Raw genomic sequence first — 15,194 nt, 5'->3', positions numbered from 1 at the left:
TAATAAAAAGTTCCATTCAAAGACAAAGTTAAGAGTTATTTTGGATTCTAGTCGACACGTTTTCAGGATTGTCCTAAAAAGTCGCTTATTTGGGAGCTATGATCGGTTTAGTAGTAAGTTATTTCAACCAAATCTCGGGAAATATGGCTGATATGTTTCCACTCGTAATAAGGACGAATCGAAGTGAAATCGAATTGGCACTGAATTTGTGTTAGAAAAAGTTATTTGAATGGCAGAATAAATAAGAACGTTAAACGGGAAACACGCCCAAATTCAAGTGTTTATTCTCAACCCAAATTCCCAAAAGACACAAATCGTAAGCTAGCTGGTAGCTATCAGTGTTGATAAGTCACGCTTACAGCTTTGATACGCAAAAAGTGTCACAAATGGCAGACAATGAGGAAACTTGTGACGCAATAGCCACACTATGATGAATATTGGCATTGAGTGCCAATAGTCTTAACCAATTTTCTTTCTAAAATATTCTTAAAAACAAGTTCATTTAAAATGGAATGAAAAGTAAGACTGAAATAATTGAAAAATTAAGTCAGTCAAAGTCAAATGACCTGACCCATCCAGTGGTGGGGCCTAATGAAAAGGAGAAAGGAAGTGGAAAAATGACTAGAAAATGATTAGAGATCGAAAAACGACCAGAAATATGGAAATTTTGGTGGGCACCGTGAAAAATTGAAAAACCGGATTTGGATACCGGTAAGAAATAGTACATTACTATGCAAGGGAAGTAAAGTGATATCTCGTATCCAGATGAGAAAAAGTATTCGAGGGCGGCAGCCCGAGGTACTTTTACTCATCGTGATACGAGATATCACTTTATTTTCCGTGTGTAGTACGACGTTTTACTATGCGAGTGATGTAAAGGTTATTGCCTATACATGTAATAGCCTTATTACATGCACCAGCATAGTAAACATTATTTGCACACGCGAACACACACATACCAACGCATCAACACATACATATATTTAAACTTAAACTTTAATGCAAACTTAACTTAACGCCGACCCGTACGAAACACCTATCCGTATCTAAACCCTTTAATGTGAAACTCTGACAGAAACTTAAAATATTCTTAAAATATTTAACTTTCACTAAAATCCAATATGGAAACCGGCAGTCATTTCGTTAGGAGACCGGAACGTTTCACAGTCGTCAATAGGGTGCCAACGAAAAAAATATCATGAAATGCACTGCAGAGAACCTTCGGTGTCTATCTAGGTGTCCTATCTAATAAAGCGAAAATAGTTGAAATTTGTTCAAATTTGGCCAACCTTTATGTAAAAACTGCTTGACGCCTTCTACCTAGTTCATACCAAGGTACCAATCAGGGAAAAAAAAGTTTATGAAATTCGGCTCACCGGAGCATAAGCTAGGTCCCTTGGAGTGAGCTCATATCCGGCTACTCGGCTGTACAGTGAACGTGGTGTTTTTGCTAATATCTTTAGTAAACTTTGACCGAATTTCATGATTTTTTTTTGTTTGAATGGTATTGACGTTATTTCCGGTTTCCTAACAAAATGGCTGCCGACCGCCATATTGGATTTTATTAAAATTGATAAAAATGAAGTGAAATTCATCCGCTATTTCGTTCCTAAAATTACGCCGTAAACATGTTGCACTTGGGCTAGGTGGACAATAATTTTAAGTACAGACGTAATAAGATGATGGAAGTATTAGGGTAACTGACGTATTAGGACTACGGAAGGATTGGGGTCACTGACGAATTAGGGTTACGGACGCGCTAGGATCACGTACGTAATAGGTTTACGGGTCGTACGGGGCTCAGTCGCAGCAAACGCTCCAACTGTTCTGACGGCATGTTTCGCTGATTTGGCATTTCAAGCCACAATAGGTTTCACCTTACTTAAACTAAATTATTTTTACACTAACTAAACTAACTTAATCTAACTTAAGCTAATATCCTCTGGTACTACCGTTAGCTTGTTCTTCTTCTTCTTCATTTTTCTGTTCCTGCACGAACCACTTTTTTACTTCTTCTAAATCTGCCTTCATGTCCACAATTTGAGATTTTAATTTTCGGTTTTCTTGTTCCAACCTTTGATTGTGTCGTTCCAATCGTGTTATTCTTGTCTCATATGTCTCCGTCACTCTCGTGTATTTTTGATTAACTGTCTCCAATTCCATGCTTGTTGCTTTCACGATTTTGGAAATTGACTTTGGCGGCAATGGTGGTTTCACTTAAAAAATGTAAGAAGAAAATGATTAGAGATCATTCTTTTCACACATTCTTTTCGATATACAATTATCTTCCATATAAAACAAAAACCTAGCAAAATCGGATGAAATTTACTCGATTTATGAACCAAAAACCACCTAGGGCCGATCCCACCCAACAAAAACAATGTTCAACAACTTTGTTCTACTCGTCATTAGATATGCAGCTATTGAGTACGTATTTCTGTAGATACGAAAAACTAAAAGACACCTGTAGGGCCCTATCTCTGGAAGGCCCGGCCATACCATGCCCATTTCCCAATTTGACCTTTTGTCCACAACAATCGGGAAAAAATGAATGAATTCATCTCGGACGGACTGACGGACATTTTTTTTATTGCGGATCATCTATGAAAATGCCCCTACCCTACCCCTACTTGCTAAAAACCGAAAGAATTTTTCAACTTACCTTCAGCGTTTTGAGTGACAAAGTTTTTCAGTTTGTCCATTACCGGTTCGATTTCCCGCCGCAAAATCATCGGATCAATTAAATGACTAATTTTCTGTAGGGTTTTCACTACGTGAAAACGTATTAATTCTACAGGATCAGCACTAAGTAGCAACACTTTTGGTAAAATCATTTTTGTTGTTGTTTCGCTATCACAGAAATTTACGATTGCATTGATAGTTAGCAGGCAAGTCCATCCTGATGCGTATGTAAAGAGGAAAATTCGATTAGACAATGAACGATAGGATGATCATCTATGTGATGTAAGACTTACTGTAGATGTAGTTTTTGCTGCTTGACATCAACAGTACTTGGGGAATAATCGCCTGTTCGGCCCAGGCTAAGCCGAACATTTGAACTAATTTCGTTATCGTCAAAATAGCACGCTCTCTTATCGACCGCAGATCATCTTTTAACCATTGAAAACATAGCCCACGTAGCTTTTGATCGAAAAAGTCTTGTCCCAATTTCTCAGCTAAAGCGGGGATGTATTCAATAACTGCTAAACGAACTCGCCATTCGGTGGCTTTGGCTAATTTCTCGATTGAATCAAGGAGTGACTGAAAGAAAAACTTTGTCAACACAATGTTTCGTTCCACTTGCGTAAATCTTTACCTGTGACAACTGATCGATTAAAATCACTTCGTTAACACAGACCAAATTCGAAATGATGTTCAGTCGAACCTCAAGACACTCATCTTTCAACTGAATCAAAAACAACGGCAACAAATGCACGATCGTATTATGTGGTCCTAGAATGGGACTCAAACCCATAATGACAGAAGCCAATGCCGATTTGACATGCGGATCGATATCAAAGACCAATTCCTTGACAAATGGCAAAATTGACGTGATGGACACCTGATTGGCTGTGTCTCCGGCGACGAATAGTTGTTTACAAAACTCCTTTATTTTTGTCGCAGCTGACGCACGTACCTCAGCCTTTTCGTCTCGGAGAAGATATTGAAGAGCTGGTACCAAATCAGAGTTTGTTATTTCCGGTCCGACGGCCTTCTGTAGATCCGTCAATTTATCAGCATACATGAAACGTACACGCCACGACGAATCATGCAGACTATTACGTAATGTGGGCATAACTAAATATTTGACATCTTCCTGTCTCAATAGTTGGGCGATGATTACGCAAGCTTCAACAGCTACCAAACGAACAGAGTCCTGATTGTCTTGGGCTATCTGAACGAACAACGGTATGATATCCGATTTTAGGAATTCTAACCCAACGACTTCAGAAAATTCTCCAAGTTTCTTCGAAGCAGCATGACGAACCTTGTAACAATTACAGTTGATGAAAATATTTCTGGTTTTTTGTGGAGCAAAAAAAAAATCAATTTACCATCAGCGTATCGTCCTTGCACAGTTGCCGGAAAATTTCTCGTAGTTCTGCTTTGACTGCCAACGAAACGCGCGGATAACAAACCGAAAAAAGTGCACACGCAGAGGTTCGTGAAGCATAACTGTCTCCGGAGGCAAGGGTCCGCAGAGTTGGAATGAAATGGGTCTCTAAATCGGCCGCACTATGTTGAGCGGCAACAATGCAAAGCGATTCAACGGCCTTGTCCCGTACAACAAATTTTGCAACAGTGGCTAAACTCATCAAAGGTGGAATCAAATACATAGCGTAATCAGGTCCACCAATAAGATCTGTGCAAACAATCGATATGATTAAATATCGGAAAACATGACAGACACCCAGTTACGCACCTGTGAATGTTCCCAATTGTTCAGCCAAAGACAGTAAATCTTCGTCCTCATCGTAGGTGATTATCGTTAAACGAGGAATCAACTCGGTACGGGCTCTATCTTCTCCCAGTTCCAATGCAATAGTCGATAGATTTTTTATGGAACCGAATCGCAACTGCAAAGTACAAATACAATTTTGGTGGTCGTTCTTTTTGATGGCATTCATCACAAAGCGTCAACGATGTTTAAACTTACGTGAGCCATTATTTTTGTATCGGAGAAAGTAGTCAGGTATTAGTTGAAATGATAAGAATAGAGACCTGGTTTGTTTATAACTTTGTTTACATCAATTGTCAAATTACTTAGTGTAGTGGTTGGTACGACTGATTTGCGAATATTGCGCGAAAATTTCAAAACATTAAACGACATCATTTTTAAAATGTGAATTGTTAGCGGAAATTTTTGAAATGTGTCTGTAGACACTCGATCAATACCAGGACCCTCGATACCGTCCAATGAAAGCATAAACCGGAGGAAATAGCGAAAATTTCTACAACAAAAAAATGCGCCACAAGTGGCAGATGATTTTATTGTTTTATGAGATTGAGGTGTTTCCTCAGCATCGTATCGTTGCAAAATCTTTTCAGTACAATTCTTGTCGACATATTTTCTTGTTGAACTTTTCTTGGTTAAAATTGTGTTTTTTCTTCTGGTAAAAGAAAAAAGGGCAATTTTTCTGCATTTCATAAACATATTCTAAGTACGACTCGGAGCCAACGCTTTAACAAATGGTGAATCTCACAACGCGACAACTCTTCTTCAAATTCTGGTTTTTTAGCTTACTTATCAAATGAGTAATTTGTAGTCGAATAATCATTTCAACCGCCTCCTCTGCTTTTCGTAGCTATTTGCGGGCAAACTTTTCCAATGTGTCTACATTGTTAAAAACATAATTCGACCCATCGACCGACTGTTTCATTCGTTACATATATGGCACTTTTACCGTCTTTCAGTTTCAAATAAAATCTTGAAACCGCGGAATCCGTTCAGTCACAATTTTTCAGTCAACAAAAATAAAATTCATTTATTGGAATAAAATCACAAAATTCATTTATCCAGCGAACATAAATAACTAAAACTAAGAAAAATGAAAAAAAAAAAAAAAAATTTCTTCAGATTTATCACGTTTTGGCCCCCCGTTTATTTCTAGTTATCTTATCGATTCGCTGTGACATGCTGCGTCATACTGTCGGTCTGATAAACTGTCGTTAACACATCGTTGAGTAGAATTAACATCAGCCGTAAGTTCAGCTTACGATTTTGTAGCATTTGGAATAAATTTAACAGACCGTGACGCGTCGTCTCTGATCCAAGGACATGCATTAAGTCGTCTGTAAATGGACACGGGAATGAAAAATGAAATCGATTCGACTCTGCGCAAATCAACTCACCAGAAAGCAATGCAAACAATGCAATGCGGGAAGCCATTCGTGTTCGCAATTTTGTGTTGTCTTCCCTTGCAGCCGGTCCGCTGGAACGTTTCCCTTCCGGCCAAATGTTATTTCTGTAACAACAACAAACGTGTCACCAGAGACTGCCGTTGAATCAACAAAACACTTACAGTATCACCATCAGAAGTTGCTCAATTTTGTCCACTTCAATTAATGATTTGGCCGCTTGGATAATTTTCTTATTTGCTGTGTGACTCACCCACGGTGCACCCAATAAACGATTAATAATTCCGCGTCGCAGCCATTGCGACCGGGCTTGTAAATCGAATACCTCGTCCAGCAGATTCAATGCCGATGTTAACGCTGGATATTCGGAAGATTGCTGTGGATGAAGAGGAAAATTTTTCATTTTTCAATTTTAGACCCTTCCAGACGTTTATCGATGTTACCTCTAAGTGAATGGGAGCAACGTCCAAAAATGAAGCTTCCTTCATTGGACCTTTGCCGAGAAAAATCTTAGCAATGCCGCCGACCAGAGTGTCGGGCATGTTTTTTATCGTTCGCATCCCAGACTTGATTGGATTAACCAGAGTCTCGATCTGAAAAGATTCGTGTGTTAGAAACAAGGAACACGACACTTCAACATTGACAAAGTCCTATACCGTTCGTATAACAGTTCCACCGGATATCTTGCGATCATTCGTGTCCGGCTCAACAAAATCTCTCATAATATTGAATATCTCAAAAAATCATTCAGCACAGCCATTCGGTGTTCTAGTACAGATCGTTGAGTATTTTGGAATGCCTTCTTGGCGGGAAACGGAACTCGTGACATCGTAGGATACTGAAAGTCAAACGATTAATGGTCTGACATTGATCTGACGCTCGTGACGCGATACCTTCTTAACCAAAATTTTCTTAAGCTCCAGGAACCGTGAGTAGCGTCGATAAATATGCCAGCATTTCTGTTGATTATCTTCGACGACCGACACTTGAATGGCATACACGGCGTATTGTCCCTCGCAATGTATCGCAGTGTTAATGATCTTGGCACTGATTTTGTCTAAGCTCGACAAGTCCACTTTGACAACATTACTATCAGATGCGTCAACGGCCGGCAAATGTTTCGTATCGCCTTTTCGGTCCGAATCTTTTGTCTCCTGATGAAACGAATTCACCTTAATATCGGCCATCGTTTGCGTGATTCCCGTGCAGTCGCTATGCGATCGAGAATGTTTGAATCCGACATCTAATAAGCCATTGCCATCGACCGCACAACTCTTAAACATTGGCAGCACCGACAAATCGAAAGCTGCTCCGATTATATTATTTTCGATGGACGGACGTTTATCGGTGGTCGTAAAATGCTCATCATCATCGACATCGTCTTCGTACGGCAGATCACCGGAATTCGAATCGCTGCCGGTGTCCAATTGAGCGCTGTTCGATTCCAGGTCAATGTGCTCGGTATTCTGTCCGCAAAATTCCAGTTCGAGCAGGAGCTTTTTGTAGGCGGAACTTTGGTAGAAATTTGTCAGGAAAATCTCTTCATTCTGGAAAACATTTAAATCGAAATTGTGGTCGTTTACGATAAGAGAGCCCACAAACTACCTTCAGTTTCTCGTAAACAAATTTACAAATCGAATCGAACCACATCGGCTCGGGGCTCAATGTTTGATCTTTCAGTTTAATAGTCAAAGCCTCTATCAGTCCATGGTCGATGTTCAAACAGTTCGAAGACGTTGGAAGCAAGTACTGTTGGAGAAGAAGAAGAACAAAACGGAATTGTCAATGTTTCAGGAGGAAAACTCTCTGTAGTCAAGTGTAATATTAACCTCCGTGAATATGTTTTGTGCCTTGTCGCGCAGACTTTTGAGTAATTCGTCACGGGAAGTTTTCGTTTTGTTGGACTGTAGGTCTAACATTGAACGACTAAATGAAAGTTTCCATTCTGCAAATGAGATTGGCATTAGACCTCAACAACGAATATCACGTCTGGTTCACTCACCCTGAGCCGTTAAATAGAAAATCACATATTTTTGCAGATTCAAGATGCTTAAGTAGTCCAAATAGTAGGACAGTGCAATCTCTTTGTTCAGCAATTCGTCTAATGATAAAATTGGCATATTTGATATTGGCTTATCCTTGTCAGATTTGCCTGCAATAGCGGAACCGGTTTTGTTAACGGGGAAAATTTTATCCATCGAAACCTCAATCTCTTACCCGATCTATGGTTTTGCAAGTAACTCAGCCGTAAATCGATTAATTTCTGTGTGTACTTCAAGCTACTCAATTCCGGATTCGTGGCCGAATCTTTAAATTTCTGCAAATTGGAATCAGACAAAAATTTAGTTTTCAACGAAACCGAACCGAGAACCGGAGGTTTCTCTCACCAAATCCATTTCTTTTGTTATAAACTGTCGACAGGCTCGCAATTCCGAGAAATCTGACGAGCATCGCAGAAGTTTGAGCAAAAATTCCACCGGAGGTTCCTTAGGACACTGGAAAGAAAAATGTCGAAATATTGACCGTCCACATCAACACCTATTAGTCGGAACGGATTGACATACCAAACGCGCAATTTGCAGATTCAAAAAATCCGGATCGGAGAACATTTCCAGCAACGGTTTGAACACAACGTTTGCCAATAAAGTGGATAGGAATGTTCTCAACGGCAGGCAAGCAAAGTCCGTCTCGGGCAATGTGAAATATAAAATCGTTTGCGTGACTTGGGTCAAATATTCTGCATGATTAATCAACCAACATTAAACCATAACGTCATCGACACACTAAACTATAGGCTACTCACTCTCCAACGCCTCGTCATCCAAACATTCGTCCCTGAATGTATCGCAAATGCTAACGAACGCGTGCAGTAACTTCACTTCCGGATCGACCAAAGACTTTTCATCCACATGATCGGTGTAGAATTTCGAATTGGCCACATTCTTGTGCATGCTCACATTCGTCAGATACCAACTGAGATCCGTGTCGGTGACTGATTCGATTTGTTGTCTTTGTGTTCACTGTTTGTCACCGCTTGGCTGGCCAGTCGATAGAGTCGTGAATGGGTGGCAACATTTTCGATTAGTTTCGTTGTGATCAGAGGGACCCATTGAACGGTTTTGATTCTGGAAATGAATGACATTATAATCTAGCGATTGGTCGACACAATGGACGAGTACCTATGGCAAATGTTCTGTACACTCTCCTCGATGCAATTCCTTGTACGAAATTCGCTAAACTCTTTGTTGTCCGACAAGGAACAGAACCATGAATCAATATAGTCTGCAAGAGCGCAAAATGTCAGTTTCAAAATTGAGAGCAATGAAACACGCAAATTCTCACCTCGCAAGATGCAATCGATTATCGTGTGCAACAACTGATCGACAGACTTATTACCACTCAACATCGCTTTGACTTTCCGTTTCGGAGAGCCGTGTTCATCCAACAGATTTGCGTCATTGAATTGGGGCTGTTTGACGACAATTGTCGGAACTGATACCACTGGGTAGCCACATTCTTCTCCTATGCTAATGTTACCTAATGTTAGGATATAAGTCAACGTGCGTTTGAGTTAAACATTTTCGATCAAAGGTCAAATGTTAAAAACATTCAGTAGGGAAAAATATCTGCTGCAAAGCTGCTACTCGATCACATTGTTTGAGCGTTTAAAAAACAAAATGAAAGAGAAAAAAACACAACAAAATCTCCTCCTTCATCTCGTAACATTTGAAGTCTATCTAAGAGTCCATCAAGTCCACCTTGGATCAAAAGCAGCATTTACAGCGTTCTATAGAGCGATTTTGTAGAGCAGTTGAAATAAAATTAAACAAGCAAGCGCATGACCGTGTAAAGAGTGAAAGGTCGCTCAAGTATTAGTCACATTCCTTTTCATTACCCCATTACAAAGTGGCCTCATTGGCTCATTACATCACAATTCGAGCAACATTCATCAAACATCTTCAATATATTCAACAGGCCACACCAGACACAAACGAACAACATTCTATTTGAAAACTTGTCGCTATACCTTTGTGATGATCGTCATGTCCCTTAATTTTATCGGTGTAAATTTTAATGCTGTCGAATGGTTTCCACCGTTTATCCGGATGATGCGGCTGTTCTTTGTTATCTAGAACAACGTCAGGTTGAAATTTTATGTCACTGTTAGCCAATTGTTTACTGTGCGCAGATCGAGCCCAGAATCGATAAGACTTTTCTTTCGATGGTCGTGCGATTTCTTGGCGGATAGTGATTCGGTTTGAATTTTTATATTCGGATTTATTAGGACAACCGTTTTTTTGTCGAATCCTACAGAAGGGTGGAAGATAATAAAATGAACATATTTTTCGGGTGCTGCCGATTAGACGAATAGAACACAAAAAAACCAATAGAAATATTTATACGAAATCCATGCACATTTTTGAAGAAACAAAGAAAGAAAAAAAAACAACTAAAGAGCACGTTTAGGATAGGAAGCCAACGAAAGGTGAACAAAGAGTGAAAGAAAAATCGTTGAAAAAGATTCATGCAAACATAGGAGCAAAGTGAGTTTTTCCAAAAAAAAAATTTGTGAATAAACCATTCAGCAAACGAATTACGTACCTAAGTGTAGCCCGAGTGGTTTGATGTCATCCAGTGGATTGTCTTGGATATTCTTCTGCAAAAATTCGTCAACATTTCCATGATGTAAATATACGACCGATAGGATTCTGTAAGAAAATTGAAACTAAAAATAGGAACCAATTTCAGCAACTGCCTGGCTGTGCTGCCACACACACCCTAGCAAAAATCCAATCAATGATAGTACAGTGACGCAAAACCAAAACAAACCGAAGGCATTAATTAACAAACACAATAACACCGCCGAATAGCTTGCGTATTTCAGTTCCATGTTTCGTGGGTTCTTTTTATAGAGAAAACATAACTGAAACAATTGCTACAGTTATGAGTTTTCAACATCAAACAAAACATTTTATTTTTTCGTTCCACACTAAAACATTGAATTCGAATTTCGTTTAAAAATCGTCATTTATTGCTGAGTTTGCACTTTATCGGTTTTATATCATTTTGCAGTTGATCAAATTCAACAATTTGTCATCAATTTCGTGACAATTTAAACAAAGTCCAACTCTTTTTTTGTTTTGATATGTGAATATGCCTGTCAATCAATCCTGTCACCAAGGCCACCAACATATCGCGACGAAAGAAGTAGCGGTAGAAACCGGAACTAATAATTTTTATTATGCCACTAGAATCAACATTTGTAACGTTAGTTTCTCAAAGGAAAGAAAACTTATGTCTCGGACGTTTTCACCACTTGTCAGCAATTTTTCCATAGCTGAATATGGCACTGTTGTAGTTTTCAGTATAAAGCTTCACGAAACTACCGTATTCAGCTATGAAAATTAAGGTGGCGCTTTTGTAGTTTTCAGTATGAACTAGTACTGCATGACATGCATGACACATACTATTGTATTATGAATAATTGATAGATTGAACCAATTTTTGAAGCAAACATAAATGCAGTCTACTTGATCGTTCATACATAATTTCGTTCATACAGTTGAATGTAAGGTAGCTGACCATGATGTGCGGATGGGAAAACCTGATCATGATTTGCTTATTTAAATTTACATGTAAAATAAATTTTACCGCAAAGCACGATTCTATTGGACTTTGATTTGCGGTATAATTTGTATGACGCTTTAGATACCTCCAAATATTGGTCTCTATTGAATTTCATAGAAATACCACAAATCACGGACACCATAACGCAAATCTCGATCCAATTAAAAAATTAAACTTAGTTAAAGAAATTCTTTAAATATCGATTAATTTTTGATTAATTGCGAAGCCAAATGTTCAATCTGCATAATAAAGTTAGTCATTACTCCTGGATGTCAAAGGATTTCAAGAAAACGACGTACGAAGTTAAAAATTGTCACAATACCACACATCATGGTCAGCTACCTTATGTTAAAGGTAGAGTTATGTTTTGCATTTCAAAAGTTTATTTTTCACAGCCTGTTTGCAGAAAACGTTGTATGCAACACGTTGCGAAAGTAGTAGTTTTCGTCACACGACGTGGTTATCATAATATCACATCTAGTGACAAAATCTACCACTTTTCGCAACTAGTTGCATAAATTACTATTTTGGAATTATAATACAAACTCTTCGAAAAACTTCAATTTAGAAAAAGCTCTACATGGTGTGAAGTCTAGAATGTTGTAGCAGCAGCTTTACTTGCTTCACACTTCGTTGTATGGACTGTTTTCCATGCGATAAAATACTAGAATTTACATCATTAGATTTTCCCATTTAGAAAATCTACCGTAAACGCTAATGGAAGGACGTAATGGATTTTTGCTTTTATATTAGATGTATATTATACGTTGATGGTACCTAGGTTCTGAAAGAATTTTATTTAGAAAGCTATTATATGAACATTCTCGACTATATTAAGTTGTTAATTTAGAACAATTGTGGGAAATAATCTAACACACACCCTCAATTTGATATCTTCGTCCCCACAAAAAAGAAATTTTGTCACTCCGCATTCGTTCAAATTGTCCAATGTTCCAATAAGATCCGAGTTGTTTACTATTGCAGTAAGATACCGTGACTCGTGTCAAATAAGGCTTCGTTTTGGCCGCAAACTTCGCACTCGTCAGAGTTGTATAATGTTAGGTTTGCGTTGGTCTCAAACTTCTCAATCTTCCGAGCTGTCTAATATTGCAATAAGATACCGCGAATCGTGTGAATTACGACACTCGCTTCGCTCGGGCCGCAAACTTCACACTTGTCAGAGTTGTCTGATGTTACATTTGCTTGGCTTTTTTAATACTATATATTCACTGTAGTGTATATGTAATGTTAGGTATATGATGCTTGTTAATTATCACTATCAATTATCAGTTATCAATTATATTGTTCATTTAATTTTCTGGCATAACTTCCGAAGCGTTGATCACACATAGCTCATCGTCGAACTTGATCTTCCCAATGTCAAATGGATAATTTTGGGAACCTATTTTTCACTATTTTCTCAGTACAAGTAGAACAGCGGTTACTGGCACTGTAAGTGTTGGGAGAATATGTTTTCCCTTCCAACGATGCAGCAACCCGACGAATATGAAGAATAAATAAATTCTTGACAAAGTCTTTGCTTGTAAATTTCTTGATTTGGCAAGTGTGAGCTTTGCCGAACGAGCCGAAGGCGAGTGAATTGATCACATAAGCCAAAACAATAACTTCAAAACTTTTTATGACTTTGCAAACGTCAGACACGATACCAATATTACCAGTAAAAACAAAATAGCTACCAAAATCTAACCTCAAATCCTTTGTTTTAGGTAATTCTTGGTTCTTGGTTATGAAAATGATCTATTACGTATGTTATTTTACGTGCTTGTGCACGGTAATTCGCCTCGGATCAACTAACTTCACGCGAACATTCGATATTCAACTTTTCCGTCCTTGTGCCGCAAATATATGACAGTGTCAATCAGGCAATCAAAAGTCGAATCTAAATTTTCAATTTTACTTTTATTTTAGTTTTTCATTAATCTTTGGTGAGAGCTTTACTTAAAATACAAATTCTGAATGTAACTTCACATAAATCGTCAATTTCAAGGATTTTTGCTCCGTAAAAATCTTACTCTGAAGTTTTTTTCACGTTTTAACCGTTTTGTTCAGCCCACAAAATTTTTTTGTATTGATTAAACCCTAAATTTGAATCAAAATTTAATCCATGTAAAATTAGATTGAAACATATACACTGGTATTAGGCCTGCTCAGATTCCGGGGATAGTGGGATATTCATCTATAGAGACAAAACATCAACATTTGCATGTAAAATAGCGTAGGTTATGTTTCTGTGGATGAAATCGGGTTTACAGTTATTTGGAACGGGATATTCCGTGGATTTTGTGACTTTAACATGACTTACAACGAGACAGATATATCTGAACTGTAATTGGTGTGAACAAGAAGGCAAAATCCTTCGTAAGTCATGTTACCGTGAAATTTCCCAGAAAGAAAATGGTATTCAGATGAATTGAATTTATTTTTGTGGCTAAAAATTTGAGGCGCCACCGTCTCCAAAAGCAGCGGGAAAATCTGAGCATCCTTGATCAATCATTGAGAATTCCTCTAAACAATCAACGAACCCTTTCGCCAATTCGACGACATCTATAAATGAAAAATAAATAAAAATAAACAAAAAAGAAAACATCAAACCTCAAGCACATCAACATACACGCTACGCGTGTGCAAATAAAATGGACATCCTTGGTATACATGATACCAGAAGATTTTTTTGCCGAAAAACCGGATCCCTTGACTAATTGACTATGTAAGCCATAGCTCGCAAAATATGGCAGATAGAAAGTTCGTCTAAAGACAAATTTATAGAGATTTAGATTCTAGTCAATACATGTTTCTGGTTTTTTTTTTCCAGAAAACGCCCATTTGGGAGCTGTTAGCGTTTTAATTGTGAGCTACGTGACCATATCTAGGAAAATACAGCTGATAAAAAGTTCCATTCAAAGACAAAGTTAAGAGTTATTTTGGATTCTAGTCGACACGTTTTCAGGATTGTCCTAAAAAGTCGCTTATTTGGGAGCTATGATCGGTTTAGTAGTAAGTTATTTCAACCAAATCTCGGGAAATATGGCTGATATGTTTCCACTCGTAATAAGGACGAATCGAAGTGAAATCGAATTGGCACTGAATTTGTGTTAGAAAAAGTTATTTGAATGGCAGAATAAATAAGAACGTTAAACGGGAAACACGCCCAAATTCAAGTGTTTATTCTCAACCCAAATTCCCAAAAGACACAAATCGTAAGCTAGCTGGTAGCTATCAGTGTTGATAAGTCACGCTTACAGCTTTGATACGCAAAAAGTGTCACAAATGGCAGACAATGAGGAAACTTGTGACGCAATAGCCACACTATGATGAATATTGGCATTGAGTGCCAATAGTCTTAACCAATTTTCTTTCTAAAATATTCTTAAAAACAAGTTCATTTAAAATGGAATGAAAAGTAAGACTGAAATAATTGAAAAATTAAGTCAGTCAAAGTCAAATGACCTGAGCCACCCAGTGGTGGGGCCTAATGAAAAGGAGAAAGGAAGTGGAAAAATGACTAGAAAATGATTAGAGATCGAAAAACGACCAGAAATATGGAAATTTTGGTGGGCACCGTGAAAAATTGAAAAACCGGATTTGGATACCGGTAATAAAACATTATTTGCACATGCGAACACACACATACCAACGCATCAACACATACATATATTTAAACTTAAACTTTAATGCAAACTTAACTT

The 15,194-nt window shown here is 38.1% G+C and overlaps 2 protein-coding genes across 2 annotated transcripts; both read right to left on the bottom strand.

Moving 5' to 3' along the window:
- Nucleotides 1–1,562: 1,562 nt before the first annotated feature.
- Nucleotides 1,563–11,157, bottom strand: LOC119085233 (serine/threonine-protein phosphatase PP2A 65 kDa regulatory subunit-like). Its single transcript, XM_037195547.1, has 10 exons — nucleotides 10,638–11,157; nucleotides 10,462–10,568; nucleotides 9,887–9,988; nucleotides 9,188–9,396; nucleotides 4,424–4,577; nucleotides 4,056–4,363; nucleotides 3,317–3,988; nucleotides 2,976–3,261; nucleotides 2,663–2,899; nucleotides 1,563–2,216 (listed from the first exon to the last, which is right to left on the bottom strand). Exons 1-10 carry the CDS (start codon nucleotides 10,748–10,750, stop codon nucleotides 1,933–1,935), a joined length of 2,472 nt encoding a protein of 823 aa, XP_037051442.1. The 5' UTR covers nucleotides 10,751–11,157; the 3' UTR covers nucleotides 1,563–1,932.
- Nucleotides 6,589–8,981, bottom strand: LOC119085230 (sorting nexin-13-like). The gene is made up of 10 exons (XM_037195544.1): nucleotides 8,663–8,981; nucleotides 8,424–8,596; nucleotides 8,247–8,354; nucleotides 8,077–8,176; nucleotides 7,862–8,011; nucleotides 7,689–7,804; nucleotides 7,465–7,608; nucleotides 7,366–7,406; nucleotides 6,753–6,887; nucleotides 6,589–6,697 (listed from the first exon to the last, which is right to left on the bottom strand). The coding sequence occupies exons 1-10, from the start codon at nucleotides 8,808–8,810 to the stop codon at nucleotides 6,628–6,630; spliced, it is 1,185 nt and encodes a 394-aa protein (XP_037051439.1). The 5' UTR covers nucleotides 8,811–8,981; the 3' UTR covers nucleotides 6,589–6,627.
- Nucleotides 11,158–15,194: the final 4,037 nt, after the last annotated feature.

This window comes from Bradysia coprophila, unplaced genomic scaffold (genome assembly GCF_014529535.1).
Source record: "Bradysia coprophila strain Holo2 unplaced genomic scaffold, BU_Bcop_v1 contig_94, whole genome shotgun sequence".
NCBI classification, from domain to species: Eukaryota; Metazoa; Arthropoda; class Insecta; order Diptera; family Sciaridae; genus Bradysia; species Bradysia coprophila.
The sequence above is the reverse complement of the archived record's forward strand: the minus strand, read 5'-3'. Positions and strand labels throughout refer to the sequence as shown.